Source organism: Camelus ferus, chromosome 4 (assembly GCF_009834535.1).
Source record: "Camelus ferus isolate YT-003-E chromosome 4, BCGSAC_Cfer_1.0, whole genome shotgun sequence".
In the NCBI taxonomy this organism is placed as follows: domain Eukaryota; kingdom Metazoa; phylum Chordata; class Mammalia; order Artiodactyla; family Camelidae; genus Camelus; species Camelus ferus.
In genome coordinates, this window is record NC_045699.1 from 43,657,444 (window position 1) to 43,685,202 (window position 27,759).

General features: G+C 38.2%; 1 protein-coding gene and 1 non-coding gene across 6 annotated transcripts in view; one reads left to right on the forward strand and one right to left on the reverse strand.

The window, feature by feature from the left end:
- GNE (glucosamine (UDP-N-acetyl)-2-epimerase/N-acetylmannosamine kinase) overlaps positions 1 to 27,548 on the reverse strand; it is a 47,164-nt gene extending 19,616 nt beyond the window's left edge. The window contains exons 1-4 of one of the 5 annotated variants that reach the window (XM_032477981.1): positions 15,597 to 15,674; positions 12,155 to 12,326; positions 10,472 to 10,677; positions 1,281 to 1,732 (exon numbers count right to left, since the gene is read on the reverse strand). In XM_032477981.1, coding sequence (XP_032333872.1) covers positions 1,281 to 1,732; positions 10,472 to 10,635 — 616 coding nt within the window. In that variant the 5' untranslated portion in view covers positions 10,636 to 10,677; positions 12,155 to 12,326; positions 15,597 to 15,674. Of the gene's footprint in view, positions 1 to 1,280; positions 1,733 to 10,471; positions 10,678 to 12,154; positions 12,327 to 15,596; positions 15,771 to 27,430 lie in introns of those variants that run through there. The other 4 variants (XM_032477980.1, XM_032477979.1, XM_032477983.1 and 1 more) reach the window with 4 other exon arrangements.
- LOC116663431 lies at positions 6,970 to 7,071 on the forward strand. The gene has a single exon (XR_004319686.1). It is a non-coding gene; the product is annotated as a U6 spliceosomal RNA (small nuclear RNA).
- Positions 27,549 to 27,759: the final 211 nt, after the last annotated feature.

Here is a 27,759-nt window from a genome sequence, read left to right on the forward strand (position 1 = left end):
AGAAACTGCTTAAATGATTCCAGCTAGAACCTTAAGCCCTACAAGTACAGCTTTGCTGCATTCTGCTTTATAAGGGTTATTTTCTATTCATTGCAAGTTTTTCAGAAATACAAAGTTTCTCAGAAGACATACAGAGCTAAGAGTATAATCAGAACAGAATGCAGGGCTGTTTACTTAGAAGCACAAAAGAAGGGGAGACTGCAGAGGCAGAAGACTGTTCCACCAGCACTGTCTTGACAAGTTCCCTGACAGTTACGAATGTGCCCGAGGATACGAAATATATAGAACGAATTAACTTACACAATAGAAAAGCCCAATTTCTTTCCTGTCTAATGTGTTCCGGATTTAAAATATATACAGTCACTTTGATTACATGGTCACTAAATCAATTTACTATTCATTAACTTCATTATTCAACAGATCGACCTCTTCACAAAGGAGAGTCCTAAATACCTAAACAGATGATTAGTCCTGATTTGTCCTCTTGATAGTACTCACTATAAAGTAATCAACTGACATCCTGTTTGTAAACCTATTTTCTTTGCCTCTGATTAGCAAAAGGTCATTTCCAGGAATCTAGATCAGTGATCATTGAAGATTTCAGACCTTAACGCTTAATTAGAGGTAACAAACTCTAATGGTACCACTATGACTTTTACTTTTTCATAATAATCATAATCCCTTATATTAATAAGTATTTATGGCTCACTGCTTTCAACATTCATGATCTTATCTGAGTATTCTAACAAGCCTATAAGAAAGGCATTAAAATTAAAAATAACGATTTTTCCATTGTACTAAAAAATAAAGGAAAACAAAAATAAAAACACTCATAATTCAACTAACCAGAAGTAAATATTGTAAATGACTTAGTGTACATACTTACCAACCTTTCCATTATGTTATTGTTTTTATAAAAATAGCATCATATTATATGTATACTTTTATAGCTTGCTTTTTTTTTTTTTCCTTTTTGGTATGTCAGGATCTGTCCCTGTAACTAAATACTCACCCATAACATTATCTTTAATAGATTAAAAGCATTCCATTGTATAAATATAGTATAGATTTAAAAAATTCAATCATTAAACCTATTTTACAGAAAAGGTGAGTCTCAGAGAGATGAAGTCAAACCATTGGGCAAGATCTATGAACTAAAAGCCTTAGCCTTCTGACTGCTAATGGAATATTCTATCCACACAGTTTCTAAAAAAGGACTGAAACACATCCAAACTTTCTGACAAAAGCAACCAGTAGACCGAATGAAGTCTGATACACACCTAACCACATCCGAATGATGCTCATGTAGTCTTTGTTCTTGGCGGAGAGAAGTTTGTCATAGGAGGGGCAGCCTGCCAAAAGGATACGATCGTGGTCCTCACACATGGATATCAGGTGTTGCTCTGCACTTCGGGTGCAGCACACATGATAATGAGCCAGTTTCGTTATGGCGTGTCTGATAGAGTCATCAATGGTTCCACTGACTTCCCCACCTTCGATGTGAAGGATTCGAATGTTCATCAAGGCAGCAGAGGTAGCCAGAGCCAGGGCATCAAATCTGTCTCCGTGAACTATCATGATATCAGGCTTTAGGCGATTAAGGACATCTGGTAGCTTCACAAGGGCGAGGCCTACTGACTCCACCATGGCTGCCTCATCTTCCCCTCTAACAATCGTGTGTAGCCGGGTGTTAATGTCAAAGTCATCTTGTTCAATCATGCGATATGTGTTTCTGGAGCAGGAGAGAAATGAAAATGTTAGAGCATGTTCTTAAGTACAGGGCTATAAAAACACAGGAGAAAAGAACCTAAAATTAGCCTGGAAGGAAGAAATACGTTACAAAATTACCTTGCTAAAATAAGTAAACTTAAGTATAACTTACAAAAATTAAAAGCACAGACCATAAGTATACAGATGGCTTAATTTTTCTACACAAATGCCCCTGTTGCCACCACCCAGATCAACACATCACGCACCTGGAAGGTCTCACTGTGCCTCCCTGGAGGGAGAAACAGCGGAGAAAGATGTTTTTATTAGGAAAAAAGAGACCAAATTTTACAGTAGTCATGACTTTTGCTTTTTAAAATATATATATAAACTTGTAAAAAGGAATATGCTGCTTAATAGGAAAAAAAAGTAAAGCTCATACAAAAAATACTACAAAACCAGGATCCCTGACAGATCACTACAATATAAATTTCTGAATGATGGAAATTATCTCCTGAATTCTCTTTGTATGGCACCATTAATGCAGCATAATTCTGACTGGGGTGAAAATGTAGGTTTTATAGCATTAAATTGGCTGTGAAATGCAGTCTCGGGTCTGTTTCATGCTTCAATAACAGCAGAAATTTTCAATGCCTTAAAGTCTCCTGTCTGACTAAATTTTAAAAGATACATGACTTTTTTCTGAATATATAATATTTTGTTAAAATTGGAAAATACAGAAGATTATCATGCATAAACCTACCACTCAGCAATACCAGTATTACCATTTTGATTTTTCTTTCTAGCCATTTTATGCATAGTAATTTAACATGGTTGAGAACACAGCACAGTATAATTCTGTAATCTACTTAATCCACTTAACACTAAACTTTCTCAGATCATGAAGCATCCTTTACGTAGGGCACCTATACTGCCCTAGCAGTCATTTTATAGATTTCTTTGGGTTTTCCTACAAAGGCTATGATATTGTCTGTAAATAAAGACAACCTTTGTGCCTTTATTTATGTTTCTTGCTTCAGTGTGCTGGCTGTTACATCCAGTACATGCAGAAGTGATGAAAGTGCGTATCCTTACCTTGTTCCCAATCTTCGGAGGAAAGCGTAGATTTTATATTAGCTACAGGTTTTTCACAGCTGGCCTTTATCAGACTGAAGAATTTCCTTTCTATTCCAAGTTTGCTAAAAGTTCTCACCATAACTAGCTGTTGAATCTTGTCAAATGCTTTTTTAAACATCTGTTGAAATGGTTGTATTGGTTTTCTCTTTTATTCTGTTACTCTGTGAATCACACTGATTTTCAAACATAAAATCAACCTTGAATTCCTGAGATAAACCCACTTGGTCATGACGTATTATTTCTTTTATTTATATTGCTGGCTATGACTTGCTAAATTTTTTTTGTTTAAATTTTTTATGTCTATATTCATGAGGGATACTGATTTGAATTTTCTTTTCCTATAATGTCTTTGTCAGGTTTTGGTATCAGGATTATGCTGACTTTATAATATGGGAAGTCCCCCGGCTCCTCTATTTTCTGAAAAGAGTTGGTGTAAGATTGGTGTTACTTCTTCCTTAAATGTTTGATAGAATTCAAAAGTGAGGCCATCTTTGTAGGAAATTATTTTTATAGGAAGTGTTTGATAATGAATCCAATTTCTTTAACAGATACAGTGCTATTGAGATTTTCTATTTTTTGTCAGTTTTGGTACGCATTGTTCAAGGCGTTTGTTCATCTAAATTGACTGTCAAGTTTATTGGCCTAATATCCCCCTTTTATTCTTTTAATGGCTGTAAGATCTGTAGTTGTATCCTCCTTGCCATCTTGAATTGGTAATTTCTGTTCCTTTTCTTGTGCTTTGTAGGATTTTGTCAATTTTATTAATAATTTCAAAGAAATAACTTTGGGCTCTTAATTTTCTCTGTTGTTTAATCTGCTTTTATATTTCACTGATTTCCACTCTGGTTTCTACCTTCTACTTACTTTGGGTTAATTTTCTCTTTTTCCTGTTTATTTAAGTGGAAATGGATCTTTTTCCTTTTTTAATGTATTTGAACCTATAAATTTCCCTATAACCACTGCTTTATCTACACCCACAAGTTTTAATATATTGTAATATTTATTATTCAGTTCAAACTATTTTCTAATTTCCCTTAGGTTTTCTTGTTTGACCCATGAGCTTAAAACTCAGTAAACAACCCAATTAAAAAATGGACTAGAGACCTTAACGTACATCCCACCAAAGATGATATAAGGATGGCAAATAAGCATATGAAAAGATGCTTCACATCATATGTCATCAACGAATGCAAATTAAAGTGAGATACCACTACACACCAACTAAAATGGCCAAAAGCCAAGAACACTGACAACACTAAATGCTGGTGAGGATGTGGAGCAACAGGAACTCTCATTCACTGCTGGGGGAATACAGAATGATACAGCCACTTTGGAAGACAGTTTGGCAGTTTCTTGCAAAATTAAACATGCTCTTACCATACAATCCAGCAATCATGTCCCTTGACTTATCCAAATGAGCTAAAAACTTATGTCACACAAAAATATACAAAATGGATATTTACAGCAGCTTTATTCACAACTGCTGAAATTTGAAGCAGCCAAAATATCCTTCAGTTAAGGATAATGGATAAGTAAACTATCATGCATCTATACAGTGGAATATTATTCAGCCCGAAAAAGAAGTGCTATCAAGCTATGAAAAAACATGCAGGAAACTTAAATACACATTACTAAGTGAAAGCAGCAAACTCGAAAAGGCTACATACGGTATGATTCCAACTATATGACATTCTGGAAAAGGCAAAAATCTACAGAAATGGTGAAAAGATCAGTAGTTGCCAGGGGACTGTGGGGTGGGAGGAGGAAGGGATGAAAGGTAGTGGAGAAGATTTTGGGGGCAGTGAATGACTCTGCATGATATAATGGTGGATACATGTCACTATACATTTGTCCAGACCCAGAAGACTTATACTACCAAGCTGAACCCTAATGTGAAGTATGGACCTTGGGTGGTAATGATGTGTCAGTGTAGGTTCATCAACTGTACCAAGTGTACCACTGAGGTGCGGTAGGGGGTGCTGATAATGGGGGATGCGAAGCATGTATAGGGGCAGCAAGGTCTATGGGAAGCTTCTGTATCTTCTGCTCAATTTTGCTGTTAGACCTAAAAAATAAAGTCTTTTTTAAAAAGGCAGTCTTCCTTTTACTCACCCATATATTTTACCATTTCTAGTCACTCCTTCCTGTAGATTTAAGGTATCATGTCTCTTCAGTTTAAGGAATTTGCCTTAGCATTTTTTGTAGTGCATATCTGCTGGTAGTAATTTGCTTAGCTTTTCTCCGAAAATATCCTTACTTCAACTTTATTTTTAAAGGATTTTTCATTGGATAAAAAAATTCTAGGTTAACAAGGTTTTTTCTCCCTAGCTTTAAGCACATTAAAGGTGTTCCACTGTCTTCCGGCCTCTGCTGTCTCAGATAGTGAGTTAAGTATCATTCATCATTGTTCCCCTGTAAGAAATGTCATTTTTATCTTGTTGCTTTCAAGATTTTCTCTTGTTTTCAGCAATCTGACTATGCTATGTCTATATGTAGTTTTCTTCGTATTTAACTATTTATTGGGGGTTGTTGACCTTTCTGGATCTGTACACTGATTCTTTTTTAACCAAATTTGGAAACTTCTGTCCATTACTTCTAAGATTCTTCAGCCTCATTTTTCCCCTCCTCTCCTTCTGAGACACAAATTACATGTATATTAGATTGCTTCTAATATTGTCCCAGAGCCACCCTGGCTCTGTTCTTAATTTTATTAATTTTTTTCATTCTGTTCTTCACCTGGATAACTCCTATTGATCTGTCTTCAAGTTCACGGACCCTCTCTTCTCTGCAGCATCCACATCAAGTGAATTTATTGCATATACGGTACTTATAAGTTCTAGACTCATCTGGTTCTTTTTCAGTTTCCACTTCTCTGTTGAGATAGCCGCTCATGGAGATGGTCCCTGTCTGCTAATTCCAACATCTGAGCCACCTCTGAGTCTGTGACCTTGACTACTTTTTCTCTTGATATTGGGTCAAATTTTCCTGTTTCTTCACATATCTAGTAACTTGTGATTATATACTGACCACTGTGGATAAAACACTATAGAGACCCTGGATTCTGTTATCTTAAGTCCTCTGAGTTTTGATCAAGCAGGCAATTAACTGTCTGAGCACTTTATGGAAGCTCAGGTTAACATTTTATTAGGGTGAATCTGTTTCAGCTTTGCTCTTAAAGAGCAAGTGGAATGTAGGTTTTACTCCTAAGGTACGGCCATTCGGGTTTCAACAAAAAGCCGGAGAACATGTGACTAAGCCCCTCTAACGTGGTAGGACTCATGCTCCAAACTCCACCCTGAGGTGGTCAGCAGTTAACCTTCTCAGCTTCACCAGCCTCCAGCTGTTATTTTCTCCTAGGCTTCCTGGAGTACCCCCCACCGCCCCCCATGCCTGTGCAGCTCAGTGGTCAAACAAGAATTTGAGAAGAGTTTATATCCAGATTCTGGGGTGCTCTGGGGCTTCTCTGGGCTCCTTCACAATTTCTCCCCTCAATTTCCAGATACTGTACAGCCCAAGTTCCACTTCACCCTAAACAACCGTGGCTTTCTGCTTCAGTTCTAGCCAACTGACACCGTGCGGACTGGGGAACACTGCCAGGAAAAGCCATTTAAACACAGATCTCACCTCTTTTTCTCGAGGATCAAATCCCCTCCAGTTTTTGCTATTGGTCACTCTCCAGTGCCTTTAACTTTTTAAAATATTGTGTCCAGAATTTATAAGGGTTAGCTGCAGGAGAGTTAGTCAGATACAAGCTGCTCTGTCATTACTAAAGCCTGGGCTTCTTTTCCTTAAAAAGTATTTTATAACTTCTTGAGTTGAATATTTAGTTCAGTTACTCCTTATTTTCCCCCCTCATATAGAAAGTAAATAAGACCATAAATTTACTTCTAACTAAAAGTTTTCCTTTATTATTTTATTTCCTTTTAAAATTATCTTTTATTTTTATTACTTATCTGCTTATCATTTGTCTCCCCCACCAGCGTCTGAGTTCTATGAAAGCAGGGACTTTCTCTCTTATTTGCCACTTGATATATTCCAGATGCTTAATAAATATGTGCTGAATTTGCAGAGATTCTTTGCACATGTAGCCAAGCTGAGTTACATAACTTTAATTAGAAAGAAAAGTCATGCTCAGCTTTGGCAGCACATAAACTAGAATGATGCAGAGAAGATTAGCATGGCCCCTGTGCAAGGATGACACAAATTCGTGAAGTGGTCCATATTTTTCTATATATAAAATAGATAAACAACGGCCTACTGTACACAGGGAATTATATTCAATATCTTGTAATAGCCTATAATGAAAAGAATATGAAAAGGAATATATATATATTTATGTATAACTGAATCATTATGCTATATACCAGAAATTGAACACAACATTGTAAACCGACTATACTTCAATAAAAATTTAAAAAACAACAACAACAAAAGTCCCTTCACAGTAATAACATTTCAAGAAGGCCAAAATACTATTTTCAGGATATAAATTCTATCAGGAATTAACTTAGCTGAGCTTGAATTTTGGACTGCTTCGTGTTTTATGTTAACTGATTAGTTTTGTATCCCAAGGCCACAAAATAATTTCACTCCCTGAATTCAAAGCCATACTTTTTCTTTTAATGGAGGGCAGAATGTGATTAAATATGCATTTTGGTTCTGAGCAATGACAGGTTAGCTGAAGGACCTGGATTTCTGGAGCTCTATCTGTGATGAACAGCTCATGCACCATCGCTTTAATTCTGAGACTGTCCCACCTACATAATGTTCATACCTGACCATGTGCATCTTTCAGGAACCAGAATCAGAATCCCCTTGAAATAGTATCTCAAAATATAAAACATTATGTCCCATAACACCAAATATACTTGAAGAATTTGCTGAAGCCTGAGTTAAACCAAAATACTGACTTTACTTCTAAATTCTGTATTAAACAAACAAGTTTTAAGTATTTGGTTTGAACTGCTGCCAAACTTGAACATTTTCAAAAACTATGGGACTGTAACAAAACTAGGTCATCAATATACTCTCTAAATGAAATAAAACAAATGCACTGGATCAAGTCTAAAGTCCTCAAACTGAACCTCTTCACAGCAGTAGGGTCCCCACAGTACCCATACCACCACAACCAACTTTCTCATTAATCTTTACTGACAGTACCATTCCCCCTTCAAATAACCTTGTCTCTAATTTGGAAGCATCTTTCTTTGATGAAAATCAACTGAATGACCTACCAGTTTTTGTTTTCTGATTACCTCTTTTCTTTGTGCTGCCACATATTAAAAGTGTAAAGAAACATCACCAGCAGTTCTCAAACTTCACCTTCCCATCAGCAGAGGGAATCTGATCCTTCAGGGGTTTAAGTTTTCTCCTCAGCTTTCACATTGGTGATAACCCCTCTACCACTCAGACAGTTGTATAAAGAGTATCAACCATCTGATGTCTTGAGATACAAAAGTTATGCACAATTATGCTGAGATACTTATTTTGTTAGTCAACTAGACTTGAAAATTAATCTCTTCCAGCAAGACTGTCACCTCCATTATTAATCAGCATGTTTGACAGTCTTATTCTAAGACTGAATTTATTTTAACTTCTTATCCAGAGCTTCCTTTAGACATTAGGATATTAACCCCTCTGACTCCAAGACAGTCATTTTAACCCTCTCTATCTGAGCAACTGGTTGGTATGGGAACCAGTCTTCACAATGTAATGAGCACCAGTTGAGTATACAGTGCGGTGCACTCTGTGTTAAATATTGTGTGTGTGTGTGTGAGAGAGAGCAAAAGGAGGTTACACACACACACACACAGACAGGACAGCAGATTTTTGGCATGCATGACTTTAAAATTCTCAAGCGCTCCTGAAGTGCCGAGTTATGTAGTCATGAAGTGATGTGCAGTGAGCTAAGTGTGAATTTGAACCCCATCTATTTGAGATTACTGTTAATAGGGGAGCAAGTCGCTTAGCTAGTAACACAACTGTCCAGTCCAAAATACAGCACTGTTCTAATCATTTTTCCCACGTGTTTGTCAGAGGAATACCACAGAGCAGGGTCTCTCAATGTCGGCACCTTGGCATTTTAGGCCAGAAAGAACTTTGTTGTGGGAGCTGACATGTGCGCTGGAGAATGTTTAGAAACATTCTTAGTCTCTTTTAAAAAGTGTGTTGAATAACTAAATGACCAAATGAATTTTTAAGTAGTCTATGTTATTTATTTGATGTCCTTTTTTGCCCAATTTATAAGAGTATAAAAATTAAAAAAAAAAAACCCAAGTAACTGAAGTAAAAAAGTAGCTTATTTTTTCTGTTGGTTTAATATCTTCTTAAAATAAATACATTTATGTGGTTTAAAATTCAAGACACAAAAGGCTGTATGGTGAAAAGGCTACTTCTCACTTGTTTCCCCATCATCCAGTTTCTTTCCCCAGAAGCAACCAATTTCCTATGCTAGAATGCACTATAAACTTCCATTTCCGTTAAGTACTAGTCAAATTTCCTATTTAACAGTCTCACCTGACAAATACTACCTCTCCCCCGTAATTACTGCGGTAGGCAGATAAGAAACCTACCGCTATCTCCTTGAGAGCCTGTCTCAACCTCTTCTCATAGGAGTGAAAGCACCCACTTAGCCTTTCATCTCGGGATCTAGCTCAACTTTCTCTTCAACTTTGTCCTATCTTTGTCCAATAATGTAGGAAAACCCAAGTGGGTTTTGTTAGCCAGCATTCATTCACATTTTGAAAATCTATGACCTTTTGGGCAATCCATAAGTTCTTCTCTTTTAAGTATTTTCTTAGAGCAAATTGCTAAATCGGCTTTTGGAGGCAAGTTTTTGTTTGTTTTTGCCACTGTTACTATCTTAGTTAAAAAAAAAAAAAAGCCTAAAAAAGACAATTTTATTTTAACACAAGCTTCTTTCATATTTAACACTATATTTTTGATCATCTTTGGAGGCTGCATTAATGTTTTCATGCCACAAGGGTGCACTAAATGCCACTTTATTGCACACAGCAAAATGAATGTTCATCTTTCGTTTATACATTCTGCCTCTTCAAAGATTTCCCAACTTTCATTTTTCATATTTAGACTGTGATCGATAACAAACCTAAAGTCACCAAAATAAGTGTCAACGGTAGTGGTAATATAATTTCTACTTTATCTTGTAGATCAATTAGATTTTTAAAATCTTGTTCCATATCTACTCCCTTATATGCAGTTTTAATGTAGAATTACCATTACAACTCACAAAACAGATTACCTAGAATCATATTATAGTCACACAATATGTATTTATAAATGGCATTTCTGAATGTAATAGCAAATAATAGTAAGAATAAAGATAGCTATAATTTATCAAGCATATATTAAGCAGCATCACTATATAGACATAAACTTTATATCACTATGTCCATTCTTCACAATAATCTACAACACAAATTTTCAATCCATTTTATAACTGGGGAACCTGAGGCTCAGAGATGCTAGGCAACTTCTCCAAGGCCACATGAAAATTAAGTGACAGAACTGGGATTTGAAGCTGGGTCCACACAGCTCCAAGATCCAAGTTCTCTCCAGTACACCATGTTCCAATGAAGAATATCATAAGAAAATACTTTCATCTTACCCATAGTCATCTATCAGGTGAGAGCCAAGTACCACCACATCAAGTTCAAAGAACTCAGGTTCCATTTTAATGCCAAACATGATCGGGGCAAGTTTAGAATAATCAGCACGGTTGCAAGTAGCAACACAAACCCGAAGCTTTTGGTTATTCTCTTTCTTCTCCATGATTTGCTTTTTCTTTTTTGTGAGGTTCTTAAAATAGAGTTCCTGGAGTTGCAAAAATAAAAATTATTTATAATCTGAACGATAGGTCCTAGATATAAAATTTTGCAGTTGTTAAGTTCTTAATCACCGTTTAGTATAGTGATTCTTAACCTTTAGTCCCACCCCAACGTCTGTGTGACACACCTACTGGTATATCAAGTTATGAAATTCCAGCAGACCAACTATAACTCCACCCCTTTCTCTTACACTTAAGAAAACATACTGGAATGCAGTTAATAACATAAATCAACCCTCATTTAAAAGGTCAGCAAACATCAGCTGTTTACTATTAATTAAGAATTACTTGCCATTCCTCACAACTGATCCCAATATACCAGGCAAGAGCAAAACTTTAGCTGAAAACTACTGATCTAGTTCAACTCCCTCATTTACAGAAAGAGAAACAAGTCTTGAGAAAGGAAATTCCTTCCTCAAGATTTAAGACCACACCTTAAAAGGAATGAGAGCTGTTCACCCTCACATTATACACTATATACAAAGCACTATGATTTGTGCTGAGGAAGAGAAAGATGAATAAGATAAAACAAAAATACCTCCTTAGCACCATAGCCAGTGCCTACAAACTTGACAACTCCAAATGCCTACCAGCTGTCTCCTATCCCACAGGCACCTTAAAGTCACTGTTCCAAACCGAACTCATTTTTTTACAAACCTGTTCCTCCTTCCATGTTTTCTGACTCGGTCATGAACTTCGTTTATCCAAACACCTTTATATCCTTGTTGTCTCAGTTCCTCGCCCTGTACCTCCAAAGCCCCGTCAATTCAAACTCCTGAAAGAATATCTTTCAAATCTATCTCTTCTCCATCCCCACCCACCAGGACATCCCCTAGCCCAATCCTTCATCTTAGGTCTGAACTATTCTCACACCTGTCAAAGTGGTTTGCCTGTCTCTAGTCTTGCCCTGCCTCCCACAAACTTTCAGCGTGATCTTGCCAAAGTTCATAAATCTGATTACATTGCTAGACAGGATATACCACCTATGGACAAATTCCAAATTGCTGATCTGGACCTAGTCCATCCTTCCAGCCATTTCTCCCTTACTTACAATCACCCTTACTCTGTGCCAAAGCCACACCCAAGTGCGTGTAGTTCAACTGGTGGGTCTCCACGTCTCCGTGCCTTTCTAGACGCAAGTACCTCCACCTAAAACTTCCCTTCCCTCTTGCCTGGACTCTTCCTCAGCCTTTAAAACTCAGTCTAAGGGCCCCATCTTCTGGAAAGCTTTCACATAAACCTCAGTTCCTCGTCACCCCACCTCTCTTAGAGGCAGCCTCCCTTGGAGCACTATGGCCCTGCCCACCACACACAAACTATTGCTCAACTCCTCTGCCCACCCATCCCCCCAGAATTCCATACCCTTCAGTCAAAAAGTAAAAACCAGGGGCAAGGGATAAGAGCTATGTTTCAGGGAGCTTTTTAAACTTGCTTATATTGATGTAAATTACTTCATGGACTGACCTCAATGCATATGTCTCAGGAAGTGTATCAATATTCAGAATTTGCAATCAGGAATCCAGAAAAGCTTGAGAAGGATGTCAATAAAAAGGGAGCTGCCTTTTAAATCAGAGTAGACTCTGGACAGTGGAAATCCCACCTCTGCTGTTGATGCCTCATCTCTCTTAGGCTAGAACTGTAATCACACAAACTGCCCATCATTAAGCCCATTCATATCAATTAATAATCTCCAGTAAAAGCTACTTCCACCCAGCAGAAGGCATTAAGAAGATAATGAAGTGAGCATTCTGTCAAGAGAGTTGTATTTGTAAGATCTAAGCACTACCTAATCATCAAAGGGACAAAAATATTTTTCCAAAAATGGCTGTTTTAAGTGTCCCTGTACATAAACGTTCTTCCATGCATCATTAAATTTGGGCTGAATAAATTGTTAGTGATATTTAATTTGCTGAGTGAGGCAAAGCAAATCATTCATGATTGGTAAATGTGTATTTATTTTAAAAGAACAGCAAACTTTTCATCTGGCAATTCTAAAATGCTTAGTATTTACCAGGTAACTCAAAGGTTATTCTACTAAAACTGAAAGTAAGGTAGCTATATAAACTATGAAAAACACATTACTAGGGCCAAAACTTTAAGGAAAAAAAAAGTTAAATCTGAAAAAGGAAATAATGGTAAAATGCCTTTTTAAGGGGGGAATTCTTTTTCAAAAATAATTTTAATTGACTTATTTTTTTGATTAGGTAGTACATTCACATGATTTAAAACTGAAAAGTCACAAGAGGCTATATAGCAAACAGTCTTCTCATCTGTGTTCCCAGATATGTAGTTCTTCCTGGATGCTTAGAGTTACTAGTTTCTTATCTCTTATCTGTCCTTCTGCTATGCATTTATAAATAAATACACATATATTTTACGTATATAAATACATACGTATTTTATAAATACACAGTGTGTATCATGCAATTAGTATTATATTCTACAAACTTATTGCTTACCTTGCTTTTTAAACTGTTCCTAATTAAGTTTCTGAATTAGTGATAAAATGGGAAAGTTTAAAGTCTGATTAGAAATATCAAACCTAAAAGTGCAATTTTGAAAATTACTGGCCATCAACTTTTCAAATATATATAGGGCTATAAGAGCCCTGAAAGTAAAATTGACCAATGTCACAAAGAGTTATTGAAAACCGTCTCTGCGCAGAGGACTGTAAAGTACACTGAGAGATGTGGAGCTGAGAAAGACCTCACCTCTGATTCTTAGGAACTTATAGTCTAGTCATGACATCAGGCCACAGAATAGATCTTAACTTCACTTGCCCAAACAGAAGCACGAGGAAGAAAATTAATACATTTTCTTTCTCTGCCCCATATGCATTATTTTTTGTTCTGAATATCAAGCCCAAAGATCCATTTTTATACTGAGAACTGTGATCAGAGTCTTCATGACAAGTATAGGATGAATAAATGTGCCAAAATGGACTTAAACTATAGTAGGAGGATTTATGTTGCATAAAGTGCAATGCAAAACAAGATAAAACTAGTTTCTTTAGAGTGGAATCCTAGACAGCAATGAAAACAAATGGACTGTGTCTACACATGTCAATATTGATAAATCTCAAACACATAATGTCAGAGGAAAACAGAAAATTCTAAAAAGTTAAATACAATAGGGCACCATTTAAAAAATGTATATAAAACTTAAAATGGAGAACCTAAAAACATTTGTGAGTACATATATGCACGTATATGTATAACTGAATCACTCTGCTGTACACTTGAAACTAACATTTAAAATCAACTACACTTCAATAAAAAATAAAACTTAAAAATATGTAAAACATTACTGTACGTTGTTTATTAAGCTATAGTAAAATTACACACCAACTCAGGAAAGTAGTTACTTCTGAAGAAGAGAAGGGAAAGGAAACGGGGGCTTAAAGGGTTTTCATTGTCCATGTAAAAATTTATTTTTAATTGTAAGTAGAGGTCTGAAACAAACATGGTAACACATTAATACACGTTAAATCTTGATGACTGGTAGAAGATGTGATATTCTCTCCTTTCAGCACATTTGAAACACCATACCTAAAACAGGGAATCCTCTTTTACACAGACACTGAGGATGCACTGTCCACAGTCCTTAAAGCCTAAAGCTCAGAAAGCAGGTCGGATTGGATATTTGCATCCATTTCATTCAATTCTGTAATAGTAACAAGTGCCACCGAAACATAGATGCCAGAAAATATGCCTTCACCTTGAACTCACTGGTAATCTCTGAGAAACCTGCATTCTCTCAAGACTGACCATTATAAACAGACAAAAAGTGACCTTTTCCAGAAAAATAAAGACTGTTGTCCCACCCAACAATGGAAAAAAGATGAACACTTGGCTCAAACAGTCTCGGGGCAGAGGAAACCATCACAGTCAATATCTGCCAAGCACAGGTGAGCTTTACAAGCATCAACACAATTCATCCTCACAGCCCCACCTCATTAGTCTCATTTGACAGATGGGCACACTGAGGTACAGCAAAAATCAATTTACTTGCCCCAAATCACAGATAATTGCCAGAACCAAACACCAAATCTGCATTCAGGTAGTGCCCACGTCCAGTGTTTGCCTGTGTCTGTTGATTTCATAAACACCCATAAGGGAGAATCTTCCCTACGCCTAGGCCTGCCAGGCATCGCTTTTCCCTCAGTGCAGAGGGGATGAGACTCACAGGAATAAGGAGGAGGCTATAAAAAGTGGTCTGAAATTCAGAACCCTATCCTGAACTAGACTCCAGTGTGACTTCTTCCAGAGCTTCTATAGTGGGTTAAACAGTTATCTCTAAATGCTATAGCTGTACCCAATCCCTCTTCTCCATCAGTATTCCAAACTAATACTTTTTCGTGCTCTCACCATTTTACAAGTGTGCTCAAGATTAGGGGTGCGGGGTAGGAAGGGAAATAAACACATATTAAACTTCCAAGGAAGCTCAGACTCCGAGTATAGGGTTCAGTGAAGACACTCAAGATTATCTTTCAGTCCGATCCCTGATGCCGGAGGGCCACTTATCTGCCCCGCAGCTCTCCGCCCTCTCCTGCACACCCCCGCGACGGGACGCTATCTTTCAGGACAGCCGGTGGGGATAGAGTACAGCCGGGCTTCGCTCTAACACCCTGCGCTTCAACTTCCCGGTCATTTTCCCGGGGTCTGCACGCAACCTGCCTGCAACCTGCGTCTAAAGCGGGACCCGCCACCAGACTAAAGGGCTCTGGCGTGCAGGCCCGCGAGAGACAGCGAGGCCCGGGCCGGGTGCCGTGCGGAGCCGCCGGCCGAGGAGCTGAGGCCTCTGGGCGAGGGCCGAAGGAAGCCCCGGGGGCCAAAAAGCTGCGCTCCCCAAGCTCGCCTTCCCCCCTCCACGCCTCCCGAGTCCCCAGCAGGCGCGCGGCTCTCACCAGAAACCGGTACGCCGCTCCTCCCGCACCGCCGCCACGGCCTGGCCCCGCGGGAAAAAGCCGAGCGCCACGCCGGAAAGCACAACGGCGCGAGCCCGCCCCCTCGGCTTCCGCCACTGGGCCCCGCGGGCGGGGGCGCGCGCACGTCTCCGGCTCCGTGCGCCTCGTGCACCTCGCGCGCTCCGCACGCCCACCCGCGCGGCTAGCCTGCGGACACGTCTTACGTGGCCCGGAGGAATTCGGCGATTGGCTGTGCGGGAGGGCGGGGCGGGGCTGGGCCTTTCGTGATCGTGGCGCCTCCAAACCCGTGGTCCCGCCCCGCAGTCTCCGCCCGCCGCACGGACGCTCGGAACCAGAGTTCCACGCCGGTAGTTGTCTTGGTCTGGCGCCTGAGGTGCAGTTTCTTAAGCCTCTCATCCCCGCAGTCATTTCATACGCATGACCAAAACAATACGGTCGTGTGGCGGTCCACCCAGAGCCCTCTCCTGAAAGAAGCCGTGCCACTCCAGAAGCCTGTCTGTTAGAAGGCTCCGTTAAATGCTGATGGCCAAGGCGAGGCAGAGACCAGCTGAGGCTTTTAATGAGCTCAGCCTCGGTCTTCCCTGCAGAGAAGCCCCAGGCCGGGCTGCCTCAGAGACGTGCAGAGAGGAGCACAGAGGTGGCAGAGAAAGTAACGGGAACGGGTTCACGCGACTCCTCATAAAGACTTTAAACGGCCTTTTCAAATTACTTGGTCAGCTTGAGTTGTTAATACAAAACATTAAAATATTTTTTTACACCTATTAAACAATTCACCACAGGTGAAACTAAACAGTCTACTAATTCATTGAAGGTTCTTGCTATAAAGTGAATTTTGAGTCCAATCATTTGCACTTGTATTTTGGTTAATGATGAAGCTCTAATTTGCAGAATACTTATGAACTGTTAGTTCCCTTGGAACTAGCTTAGAGCCACCAAAAGGTCGCATCAGCCACAAAGGACAGACATTAAGTGGTTTTGTGCAAGGAAATACCAGCCGGCTTCTTTTTTAAATATCACTTTGGCTACTGTGCAGAGAATGGATTCAGTGGGAGTCGAGAATGAATTGGGTGGGAGTCAAGAATGGTGGCAAAATCTCTGGAAGGATACCAAAAAAGCCTGGTATCACTCATTGCGCCTGGTAGGGTTGGGAGGAGATGGACTTTTCACTTAATTCCTATTTATAATACCTTTTGTATTTTGTAGTATATGCACACATTTTGTATAAAAGAGAATAAAATAAAATTACTTGTAAAAAATGGTGGTAGTGAAATTCAATTGAAGTAGATGGAGATGATACTTAGTTTGGAAGTAAAATTGATGAAACTTAGTTATGGTATGAGGAGATGATAGAGAAAAGGAACGAAACAAGATTGACATCCAGATGTCTGGCATTAGTAATTGGGTGATTAGTGCCATTTACCAAGATGAGAAGAGCTGGGGGAGTGACCAGTTTTGGGGAGTTTAAAGTTTTAATTTGTAACATGTTAGGTTTGAGATGCCGAAGAGATAGTCATAGGAAGCTATTAGATAGGCAATAAGATATATGAATCTGGACACACATTCACCAGACTATAGATGATGTATTAGTTTCCTATGGCTGCTGTAACAAATTACATAAAATTTAGTGGCTTAAAACAACACAACTGTATTCTCTTGAAGTTCTGGAGGTTAGGAGTCTGAAATGGGTTTCATGGGGCTAAAATCAAAGCAGCAGTGTAGGTATCATTGCAAGAAAAAAAATTTGTAACTGTATGTGGTGATGGATGTTAATTTTGTAACTATGTGTGGTGATTATTTCACAATATATACATATACCAAATCAACATACTGTACACCTGAACCTAATACAATGTTATATGTCAAATATATCTCAATTAAAAAAAAAGGTATCAGCTTTGTCTTCCTTAGGCTGCAGGGGAGAATCTGCTTCCTGGCCTTTTCCAAGGTGTAGCGGCTGCCCACATTCCTTGGCTTGTGGCCTCTCTGATTCCTTCTTCCCTTGTCACATCTCCTTCTCTGACTCTTCTGCCTCCCTCTTTCACTTGCAAATATGTTCTCCCATTCAGGAAGTAGTCTTTTCATTTTGTTGATAGTTTCTTTTGCTGTGCAAATTTTTTTAGTTTGTTGTAGACACTTCTGTTTATTTTTCCTCTGTTGTCCTTGCCTGAGACATATCTAAAAAAAATATTTCTAAGACCAATGTCAAACAGCATACTGCCTATGTTTCTTCCAGGAGTTTATGGTTTCAGGTCTTACATTTAAGTCTTTAATTCATTTTGAGTTTATTTTTTTATATAGTGTGAGAAAGTAGTCCAGTTTGATTCTTTTGATGTAGCTGTCCAGTTTTCCCAATACCATTTATTGAAGAGAGTGGGTTTTTTTTTCCTTGTACATTCTTGCCTCCTTGTCATAGATTAATTGCCCATATAAATGTGGGTTCATTTCTGGGCTCTTTATTGGTTCCATTGATTTACGTGTCTGTTTTTCTGCCAATACCATACTATTTTAATTACTATAGCTTGATAGTATAGCCTGAAGTCAGGGAACGTGATTCCTCCAGCTCTGTTCTTCTTTCTCAAGATTGTTTTGGCTATTCAGTCTTTTGTGTTTCTATACAAGCTTTAAAATTATTTGTTCTAGTTCTGTGAAAAATGCCATTGGTATTTTGAAAGAGATTGCACTGAATCTGTAGATTACCTTGGGTAGTATAGTCCTTTTACCAATATTAATCTTTCCAGTCCATGAACACAGTATGTATTTCCATCTGTTTGTGTAGTCTTCAATTTCCTTCATCAGTGTCTTACAGTTTTCTGAGTACAGGTCTTTTACCTCCTTAGGTAGGTTTACTTCTAGGTATTTTATTCTTTCTGATGTGATGGTAAATGGGGTTGTTTCCTTAAATTCTCTTTTTGATAGTTTATTGTTAGTGTATAGAATTCATTGATGCACTCTCATAGTTTTCTGGTGGTGTCTTTAGGATTTTCTATGTATATATCATGTCATCTGCAAACAGAGACAGTTTTACTTCTTCCTTTCCAATTTGGATTCCTTTTATTTCTTTCTCCTGTCTGACTGCTGTGGCTAGGACTTCCAACACTATATTGAATAAAAGTGGCAAGAGTGGGCATCCTTTTCTTGTTCATGATCTTACAGGAAATGCTTTCAGCTTTTCACCATTGAATATGATGTTAGCTATGGGTTTGTAATATATGGTCTTTATTATGTTGAGGTATGTTCTGTCTATGCACACTTTCTGAAGAGTTTTTATCATAATGAATGTTGAATTTTGTTGAAAGCTTTTTCTGCATCTATTGAGATGATCATATGATTTTTACTCTTCAATTTGTTAATGCAGTGTACAATACTGATTGATTTGCAGACACTGAACCATCCTTGCATCCCTGGGATAAATCTCACTTGATCATGGTGTACACTCCTTTTAATGTATTGTTGAACTCGGTTTGCCAATATTTTGTTGAGGATTTTTACATCTATGTTCATCAGTGATATTGGCCTGTAATTTTCTTTTTTTGTGTGATATCTTTGTCTGGTATTGGTATCAGAGTGATGCTGGCCTCATAGAATAAGTTCAGGAGTGTTCCTTCCTCTGCAATTTTTTGGAATAGTTTGAGAGGATAGATGTAACTCTTCTCTAAATGTTTGGTAGAATTCACTTATGAAACCATCTGGTCCTGGACTTTTGTTTGTTGGGAGTTTTTTGGTTTTGTTTTTACTTACTGATTCAATTTCATTACTGATAATTGGTCTGTTCATATTTTCTATTTCTTCCTGATTCAGTCTTGGAAGGTTATACACTTTCAGGAATTTGTTCATTTCTTCTAGGTTGTCCATTTTATTGGCATATGATTCTTCACAGTAATCTCTTATGATCCTTTGTATTTCTATTGTGTTTGTTGTAAGTTCTCCATTTTCTTTTTTTTTTTTTTTATTGTTGTTGTTATTTAACATTTTTTTTCTTAAGTGTAGTTGATTCACAGTGTTGTCCTAGTTTTTGGTGTAAAGCAAAGTGATTCAGATGTATATATATATATTCTGTTTCATCTTCCTTCCCATTATGGTTTATTACAGGATATTGAATATAGTTCCCTGTGCTATACAGTAGGACCTTGTTTATCTATTTTATATGTAGTAGCTTGTATCTACTAATCCCAAACTCCTAATTTATCCCTCCTCCACCCCCTTTCCCCTTTGGTAAACAAAAGTTTGTTTTCTACGTCTGTGAGTCTGTTTCTGTTTTATAAGTAAGCTCATTTGTACCATATTTTAGATTCCACATATAAGTGCTATCATATGGTATTTGTCTTTCTCTGTCTGTCCTACTTCACTTAGTGTGATAATCTCCAGGTCCATCCATGTTGCTGCAAATGGCATTATTTCATTCTTTTTTATGGTTGTACACAATGTATTCCATTGTGTGTGTGTATATATATACACCACATCTTCTTTATCCATTTATCTGTTGATGGACATTTAGGTTGCTTCCATGTCTTGCCTATTGTAAATAAATTAACTTGGTGATTTAATAATGAAGTACTCTTCCTCTCTACAAATTCTGTCCACATATTAGTAACCTCCTATTCTGAACACTTTATTTATGTTCACTCAGTATTTCTAACAGTCTTAAGATATAGAGTCTATCACCCCCATTTTATAGGTAGAAAGACTGAAGCACAGAAGGAAAACTTCCCTAAGGTCAAAGAGCTATTAAGCAGAAGAGCCCAGCCCTTGGTCCCACATGCTTAGCCACTATCCTATATTTCCCTTCTATACTAAACAGAGCCTTTATACATTATGACAAAAATCTATCTTCAGGTTGATCTTGATCATCAGTTTTTGGGTAAGCTGTTCCACTAGCTAAGAATTCACATTAACTCTTCTATTTATCCAGCCCACATCTCTCTGAGTTACACATAATGGTCTTAGGAAATTTTTTAAGATATCTTCTTTAAAATCAAGGTATATGCCAATGACATTCTCCTGATGTACTAGTTTGATAAAGCCTTCAGAAAAGAAAATGAGATCAGTTTGGCACAATTTTTTAAAAATAAACTTCTCACTGAAATATAACAAAGAAAATTGCACATAAGCTTGTGTTGAATTTTGAATTTTTATGAAGTGAACACACCTGGATAACTGTCACCAAGATAAAGAAAGAAAACATTACCAGTATCCATGATCCATGAAAAAAACCTAGCACCATGGCTATGCTTAGTAGCAGACACTGGTAATTAACAAGTGGTAATTAACAAAGCACGCAAACTCACTCTCTGAAGCATTTGGACTATGGAATGCAAAGAGGACTGGCCAGTTGGAAGTGAGTTGGGAAATGGGGCACACTAAAAACCAAGATACAGATACATTATGAGAGGTTGAAAGGTGGGTCATAAGGAGAGAATCTAGTCCCTGACTTGCCTTGTATCCTGAACAACTCTCTGACTTCAACCCTTGTGTATATTTAAAATAAATCCCCTTTTTCTTGAGATGCCCTGTTCCTTGTAATCACAAGATATGAATAACAAAACTGTAAGCCACAAAGAGCCCCCAGCCCTATCATTTCGATTCCCAACTCAAACTGATTGGTAATGACTGCCTGGAGAACTGTGTGGGAAATGACTCTTGAGGCTGAGTTCAGTGGAAAACAATTATCATGGTATCTGCCACGTAGTTCCTTTTCTTTGGTGGGGGTAGGGTGTGGAAGGGAGGCAGAGATGGTGCTATATACTCACCATTCCTGCTTTTAGCCAATATCATGGAGAAATCAATCAACAGCTGGAAAAAAACTGAGTAATTAATCACCATATTAAGCTAGATATTTGTTTAATAAATATCCTCCCCTTCGCTGTTCCCCTCGCCCCACTCTGTATCTCAGCCACAACACTTTTAATTGCCAGAATCTCGAGTATATAAAGAGGTAAAACATATCTCACAAACCAGACATCACTACATAAGCCCGACTGTTTATAGCCTAACCAAGTCATACGGATGCCTCCCCAGAACAGAGAGAATGGCCCCTCTAGTACTGATGAGGTTACACTACATAAATGGGAAAGCAGTTCTCTTCCTCTTGGGACAGGCACGTAAAGGCTAAGTTTACACTGGCTGAAAATAATTCAATAACATCCTAAATGATATGGGTCAACTTCAGGTTCATAAGAGCATGAGATTGAAAGATACGCTTACAAATGTACTGATAAAGATACTTATGATAAGGAGAGAAGCCTTTTTGAAATTTGTATTTCAGGACCACATAATCACTATCCATAGCCTCAATTACTAATCATGTCAGATTTTTAGAGCACCTGTGTTAGCGAGCCATCCTGTGCTAGCTTTCCCCATTATAGAAGAAAAGTACAAATAAATACAATGACTCTGTGCTCATTTTTCTGAAATACTGCCCTTTGTTGGACAATTTAAAAATGTATTTTTATGGGCTATGTAAGTATCATATTTTATTTTTTAAGGTTTTTTTGGGGGGGATTAGGTTTATTCATTTATTTTTAGAGGAGGTACTGGAGATTAAACCCAGGACTTCCTACATGCTAAGCATGTGCTCTACCACTTGAGCTATACCCTTCACCCTAAAACTATCATATTTTAATCTGATAAAGAATTTTATTTCTTATCTGTCTGCTAGGGAAATGAGCTAAGCCAGAGAGAAGTCAGTCATCCCTGACTAACAGGGGTTCAGAAAGTTTAACTGGCACAGCTATTCCAGCTGAACTGGAAAAGTGTTAAAAACTAGTTTGCTTTTAACTTTGACTCTGTTATAAAAAATTGGATCAATAAAATTATGTTGTTAAATAACTGCTTATTAAGGAGTTACATGGAAAGTATGTTCTTTTGGACTTTAAAGGATCTGGCTAAGATCAACCACACTCGATACCAGCAAAAGCCTTTGGAGAAATTTCATGATTTCCCAGCAAAGGCTGCGGAAGCAGCCAAGATACTGGTCCAAAACTCCTGGAGCTGAGGAGTTGCCCACAGTTAGTAGTCAGCATCCAGCTGAGATGAAGCTGGGAGCCCATGTGGACATTCCTTTGGAGAACTGCTGTGGGCTTAAGTGCAAATGCTTAAGACACATCCAAGTATATGTAATTAATGACCATGAATCCTAAGCATGAACATAAGGCCTCACCCTCTCTCTTCTCATGTCTTTATGCCCCTACTCTGGAGTGTATCTGCTTCAACCTTTCAAATCATTTCTGTTGTTCTTCCCTACCCTGCTTCCTCTCTGGAAATGTGCACTCCCTTGTGATTACACCTCGGCCCCTGGTCCTCTACATACTTGGTCTTTCAGAATTTCATTCACTCTCAGATCTTCCATTCTGACTTCCACGGAGGTAATTCCTTGAATGCACACTCTGGCCTGATCTTTCTTCCTAGTTCTAAGTCCATTATCTTCAACTGCCTGCTAGCTATTTCCTCACCTCCAACTCAGTATATAACATTTAGTTTGGTTTTTTCACCTCTCACTTCCTTATTTCTTTTAATGGTACCAACTGGGCACTTTTATTCCAACTCAAAAATCATAGAGTCATATTTTAATCTTCTCTCTCTGACTTTTAACATCCAATCTCTCAAATTCTTCAAAATGTTGGGTGGTTTTTTTTTTTTTTTTTGCATCTTCTCTTCCTTCCTGTTTGGTTCAGATCTTCATCCTCTTATTTCCTGAATTCTGAAATGCCTATATTTTCATAATTTTTACATCCCTAAAATCAAGATTTATTTTATAATCAGTGTATACATTTAGTGTAGAGTTTCTTATTACAAAAGTATGTCATGTCCATAGTGTCTTAGAATAAAAAACTATAGCATCTCAGACCTAGATTAATGTGCTTCCACTTGCCCTTCCAGTCTGTGTTCCCTTGCGTTTCATATCTGTCCTGCACAACTACTACCTGATTAATCTCCTTAAAAGACTGCTTCCATATGGTCTTTTTTTTTTTTTCCTGCTTACAGGAAACTTCAGTGGCTCCCCATTCCCTCTAGGTAAAGTTATCAAAGGTCCCCACAATCATGCACTGACCTCTTCCTGGTCCTTACCAACATTATTCCCGTACCCAGATCCTTCTGCTCTGAACCAGATCCTTCTCTGCCTCTGTCTGTATCATTTCCACAATTACAAAGCTATCCTCCTCCTACTTACACCCTGCTCAGGCTTCAGGTCCCATATCTGCTGTGAAAACTAATGTAAACTCCCTCTCCCCAAATAATCTCTTCCTCCTCTAAATTCCTGTAGGACTTGTCTTGACTACTCATTTCACACTTATTATTAGTTATCTGGTATCTATATATATATAAAATATATATATATAAAATAATGCATCTGATGTTTTATAATGAACCTGAGAAAATCAGTCACATTAGTTACCTCACTGTCCTATTTCTCTCATCAGATCATAAATTCCTTGAAGTTAGCTCTGTGAAGTATACTTGCTTCCCTGATCGTTCCTTAAATCATGACTTAGTGACGAAATAGTCTGGGGGGAGGGTATAGCTCAGTGGTAGAAGGCATGCTTAGTGTGCATGAGGTCCTGGGTTCAATCCCCAGTACATACCTCCATTAAATCAATCAGTCAATCAATCAGTCTAATTACCTCTCCTCCAAACAAACAAACAATCCAGATCTCATACACACACACACACACACACACACACACAGAAATATAGCCTAATAAGCATTGAGTCCAACAGGGGGAATCACATCTCTTATCAAAAAGCCACTGCCACCCCTATTCTTTTCTATGGCTGGTCCAAATCACTTGCATTCAACTTCTCTCATCTACCCTCCTCTAGCACCCAAGCTTATGATCTTAGTAGCACAACACTTGCTCAGCCTTTATAGTGAGTCAAGAGTAAAAGAGCATGGTGGGTTGAAGATTAAGGAGAAACTTAGTGGTGTTATAAGACAGATGTGTGGGGGCAGAAAGTTGCTGAGAAGCAGCTCAGATGTGGGGCAAGGCCAGGTCAGCTGGGGCCTTGCATGATGTCATGCTAAGGAGGAAAGACTTCCTTTCTCCTCACTGGAATTGGGAGATCTTTTTTTTAATCAGCAGAGGGACATGATCAGATTTGCTTATTTAGAGTTGTGGAAGACGGATTGGGAAGAGGAGAAAGATCTAGAAGAAGGCAGACCAATTAGGAATAATATTTCAGGACCTGAATCAGTTGGTGGTGGTGGGAATGAAAAGTAAGAGGATGGAATCAGAAGAATGTGGAGACAGAATGGACAGAACTTGATGGCAGAGATGAGACCAAAGGGATGATGATGAAGAGAATGAATGACAAAGGTTTCCCCTTCAGACAACAGGGTGGCTGGCAATGCTGGTACTTGAAATAGAGGAGAAGCAGGTTTAGAGATGGGCTGGAGTAGGCGAGAAGATAATGTGATCTAATCTAGATGTGCTTAATTTGTAGCCTCTAAAGGACGTTTCCATGAGATTGAGGACCTGGAGAAAGATATGGTTGGAGAGACAGATTTGTGATAGGCATTACTCACCTAATAAAATGTGTATCTGTTTTGAAATACATTGCTCACTCTTAGCCCAGTGCGCCCAACTACATTTCTTGTCCTACCTGTTTCACCAGATTTTTCTAACGTTCCTGACTCCCAGTTTGTTATACTTTTACTCTTGGCCAGTTCAGAGCTCTTTTCATAATATATTACATATAGTAGTTATCTAAGCCGTAGGTAATCAGACTCTTAGACATTATTAAATTTCATTTCATAGGGAGTAAAGTTCTGTGGAAACCAAGGAACTCCAGTTTATTGCACTTTTTGTTACACATTCAGCAGTGCTTTCCTGGCCATGTTCCCTCTTTTCCAATTCACTTCATTCAACTGCCCATGCACCTAATCTTTTCTGCCCTCCAGCTTCCATTCTCTTTACCCCTTCTTTACACTTTTGGTCACTGCTTCATTCTTGAAACTTTCTTCTTCCTGTGCTTCATGACATGACACCTCCCGATTTCCCGCCTACCTCCAACCTCTCTGGCTGCGATCCTTCCTCAAACCCCTACTTAAAAGTTAATGTTTTCCAGGATTCTGTATTTAGCCTTCTTTTCATCTCATTTTCATACACACATAGTGTTACCTCATCCACTTGTGTGACTTAACAACCATTAAAATTAGTTCTTAATCAGAATATCTAACCCAGTCTTCTCTGTCCAAACCCAAATATCTAACTCCTTTTAGGACATCTTTATTGGGATGTGTTCCATAGGCGCCCCAAATCAACTTGCCACAATGAAGTTTTCTTCTTCCCCATAAACCTGGGCTTTCTCCATTCTTATTCTCAGTGACTGTATTACCATCCACCCAGTAACCTGGGAGCCAGCCCTGACTTCTCCTTCTTTCTCTCTCAAAGTTAGTCTGCCGTGAAATCCCACCTTTTACATTGTAAGGGAGCATTTCCCTACATGAGAACAGTATGACTGAAGATAACAGGAAGGGAGTGAGACTAGCCTGCAGGAGAAGTTTTGTTGAGAAATATTGCAAAATACGGTTGGATTATTAAGTGGGAGAGCACCTTGAAAGGTAATGTTGAGGCAACATAGAGGATTTCAGAGTTGATGTAGTCATAGAACCATGAAACATCTGGCAGATGATGAAAAGGTAATTTCAAGGTGCACTTAAAAAAAATCAGTGACTTGAAAAACGGGAGTCAGAGCAACTATTACCTTTGTAACTAGAAACAAACATTTCCTACATTACATTGAAGACATGAGGAAAAACAAACTTAAGAAGTTCCAACTGGAAGCTCAGAAGAGCTGACCTGGAATTTAAATCTAAGTGCAAGTGCTACTAAAAATTAAAAATAATACATTCTCATTGAAGAAGGCAAATTGAAATTAGGCATTAGTGATACAACTAGAGGTAGACTGTGTTGAAAATAAGTGCAAGAATGACATCATTTGACTGAAAAGTGCTTATAAGCCAATTCCTTAAGTATAAATGATCTTTCAATTCAATACATTGAATTTTTTTAAAAACCACCAAATTGAAATGTGTTGATTTCCGATAACATCTGGACTTCCATATGCTTCTGTAAAAATTTTAGGTTAAATAAACTATGTTATACTATAGTACACTATATGGCATACTTTTATATTGATAAATATGGTGATTTCCACTTAATTTGGTTTAGATACTGACTCAGAATAAACGCACTCCCCTCCCCAGTGTGGTTAATCAATAGGTAGATAGCTGGGAGAAAAAGTACTATAAGCCAGGCAGCTCTATATACCATGTTTCAAATACAAAGGTAAAAATAAAAATAGTTGTAGTCTACAGTGCACTTCTGGAAATAAACTGCATTCATGAAGCAAAGTAAAAAGTAAAAGCTAACCCTCTTTATGTGATGAAAGCATGAGGAATCTGAAGGAAAGAGTTCTTTTCCAGCTTTCACTTTAGAATTACTAAGGGGGATGATATAGCTCAGTGGTAGAGTGCCTGCTTATTAGCATGCACAAGCCCCTGGGTTCAATCCCCAGTACCTCCATTAAAAAGAAATAAACCCAATTACCTCCCCTCAAAATTTTTTTTAAAAAATCATTATACTTTAGAATTGTTAAGAGACCATGAGTTTCAGCACAGTAACTGAGAAATAAATAGCAACCACAGAACGACTACCAGGAGTGAGCAGTAAAAAAATGACGTTAGAAAACAAAGGTGGATGTGATAGATTTAAAACCAAAGCTTTCCTCTCCCACCTTGTCTTTTCCTCTTTTTTTTCCCGACTGCAATTTCAATGACAAAGAATAAAGTTCTGTCAAATTCCTAAGTTACTTACATGAGGGCCTGGAAAGCTCAAGGCTTGGTGAGGATACACATTGATTTCCATCCTGTAGCACAAACTCCGTACCTGGTGCTGTTTGATTTAATGAGCAGGGCGGCTATTTGTTCTCTTGGTTTAACTGCCACAGAGCACTTATTAACAGGCATCTGAATTCCAGACTAAATCTTGAGCCCCGCCTCTTTGAAAAGGAAGAAAAAAAAAAAAAGACTCTGAAGTCTTCCTGTATTCCTGGACAGTAGCTTGAAAATAGGAGGACAGTGTCTGAGTGTTACTTTCTTGTTTCTGACACACCGTTCTACCTGATGATTTCATTTTCCACTAGA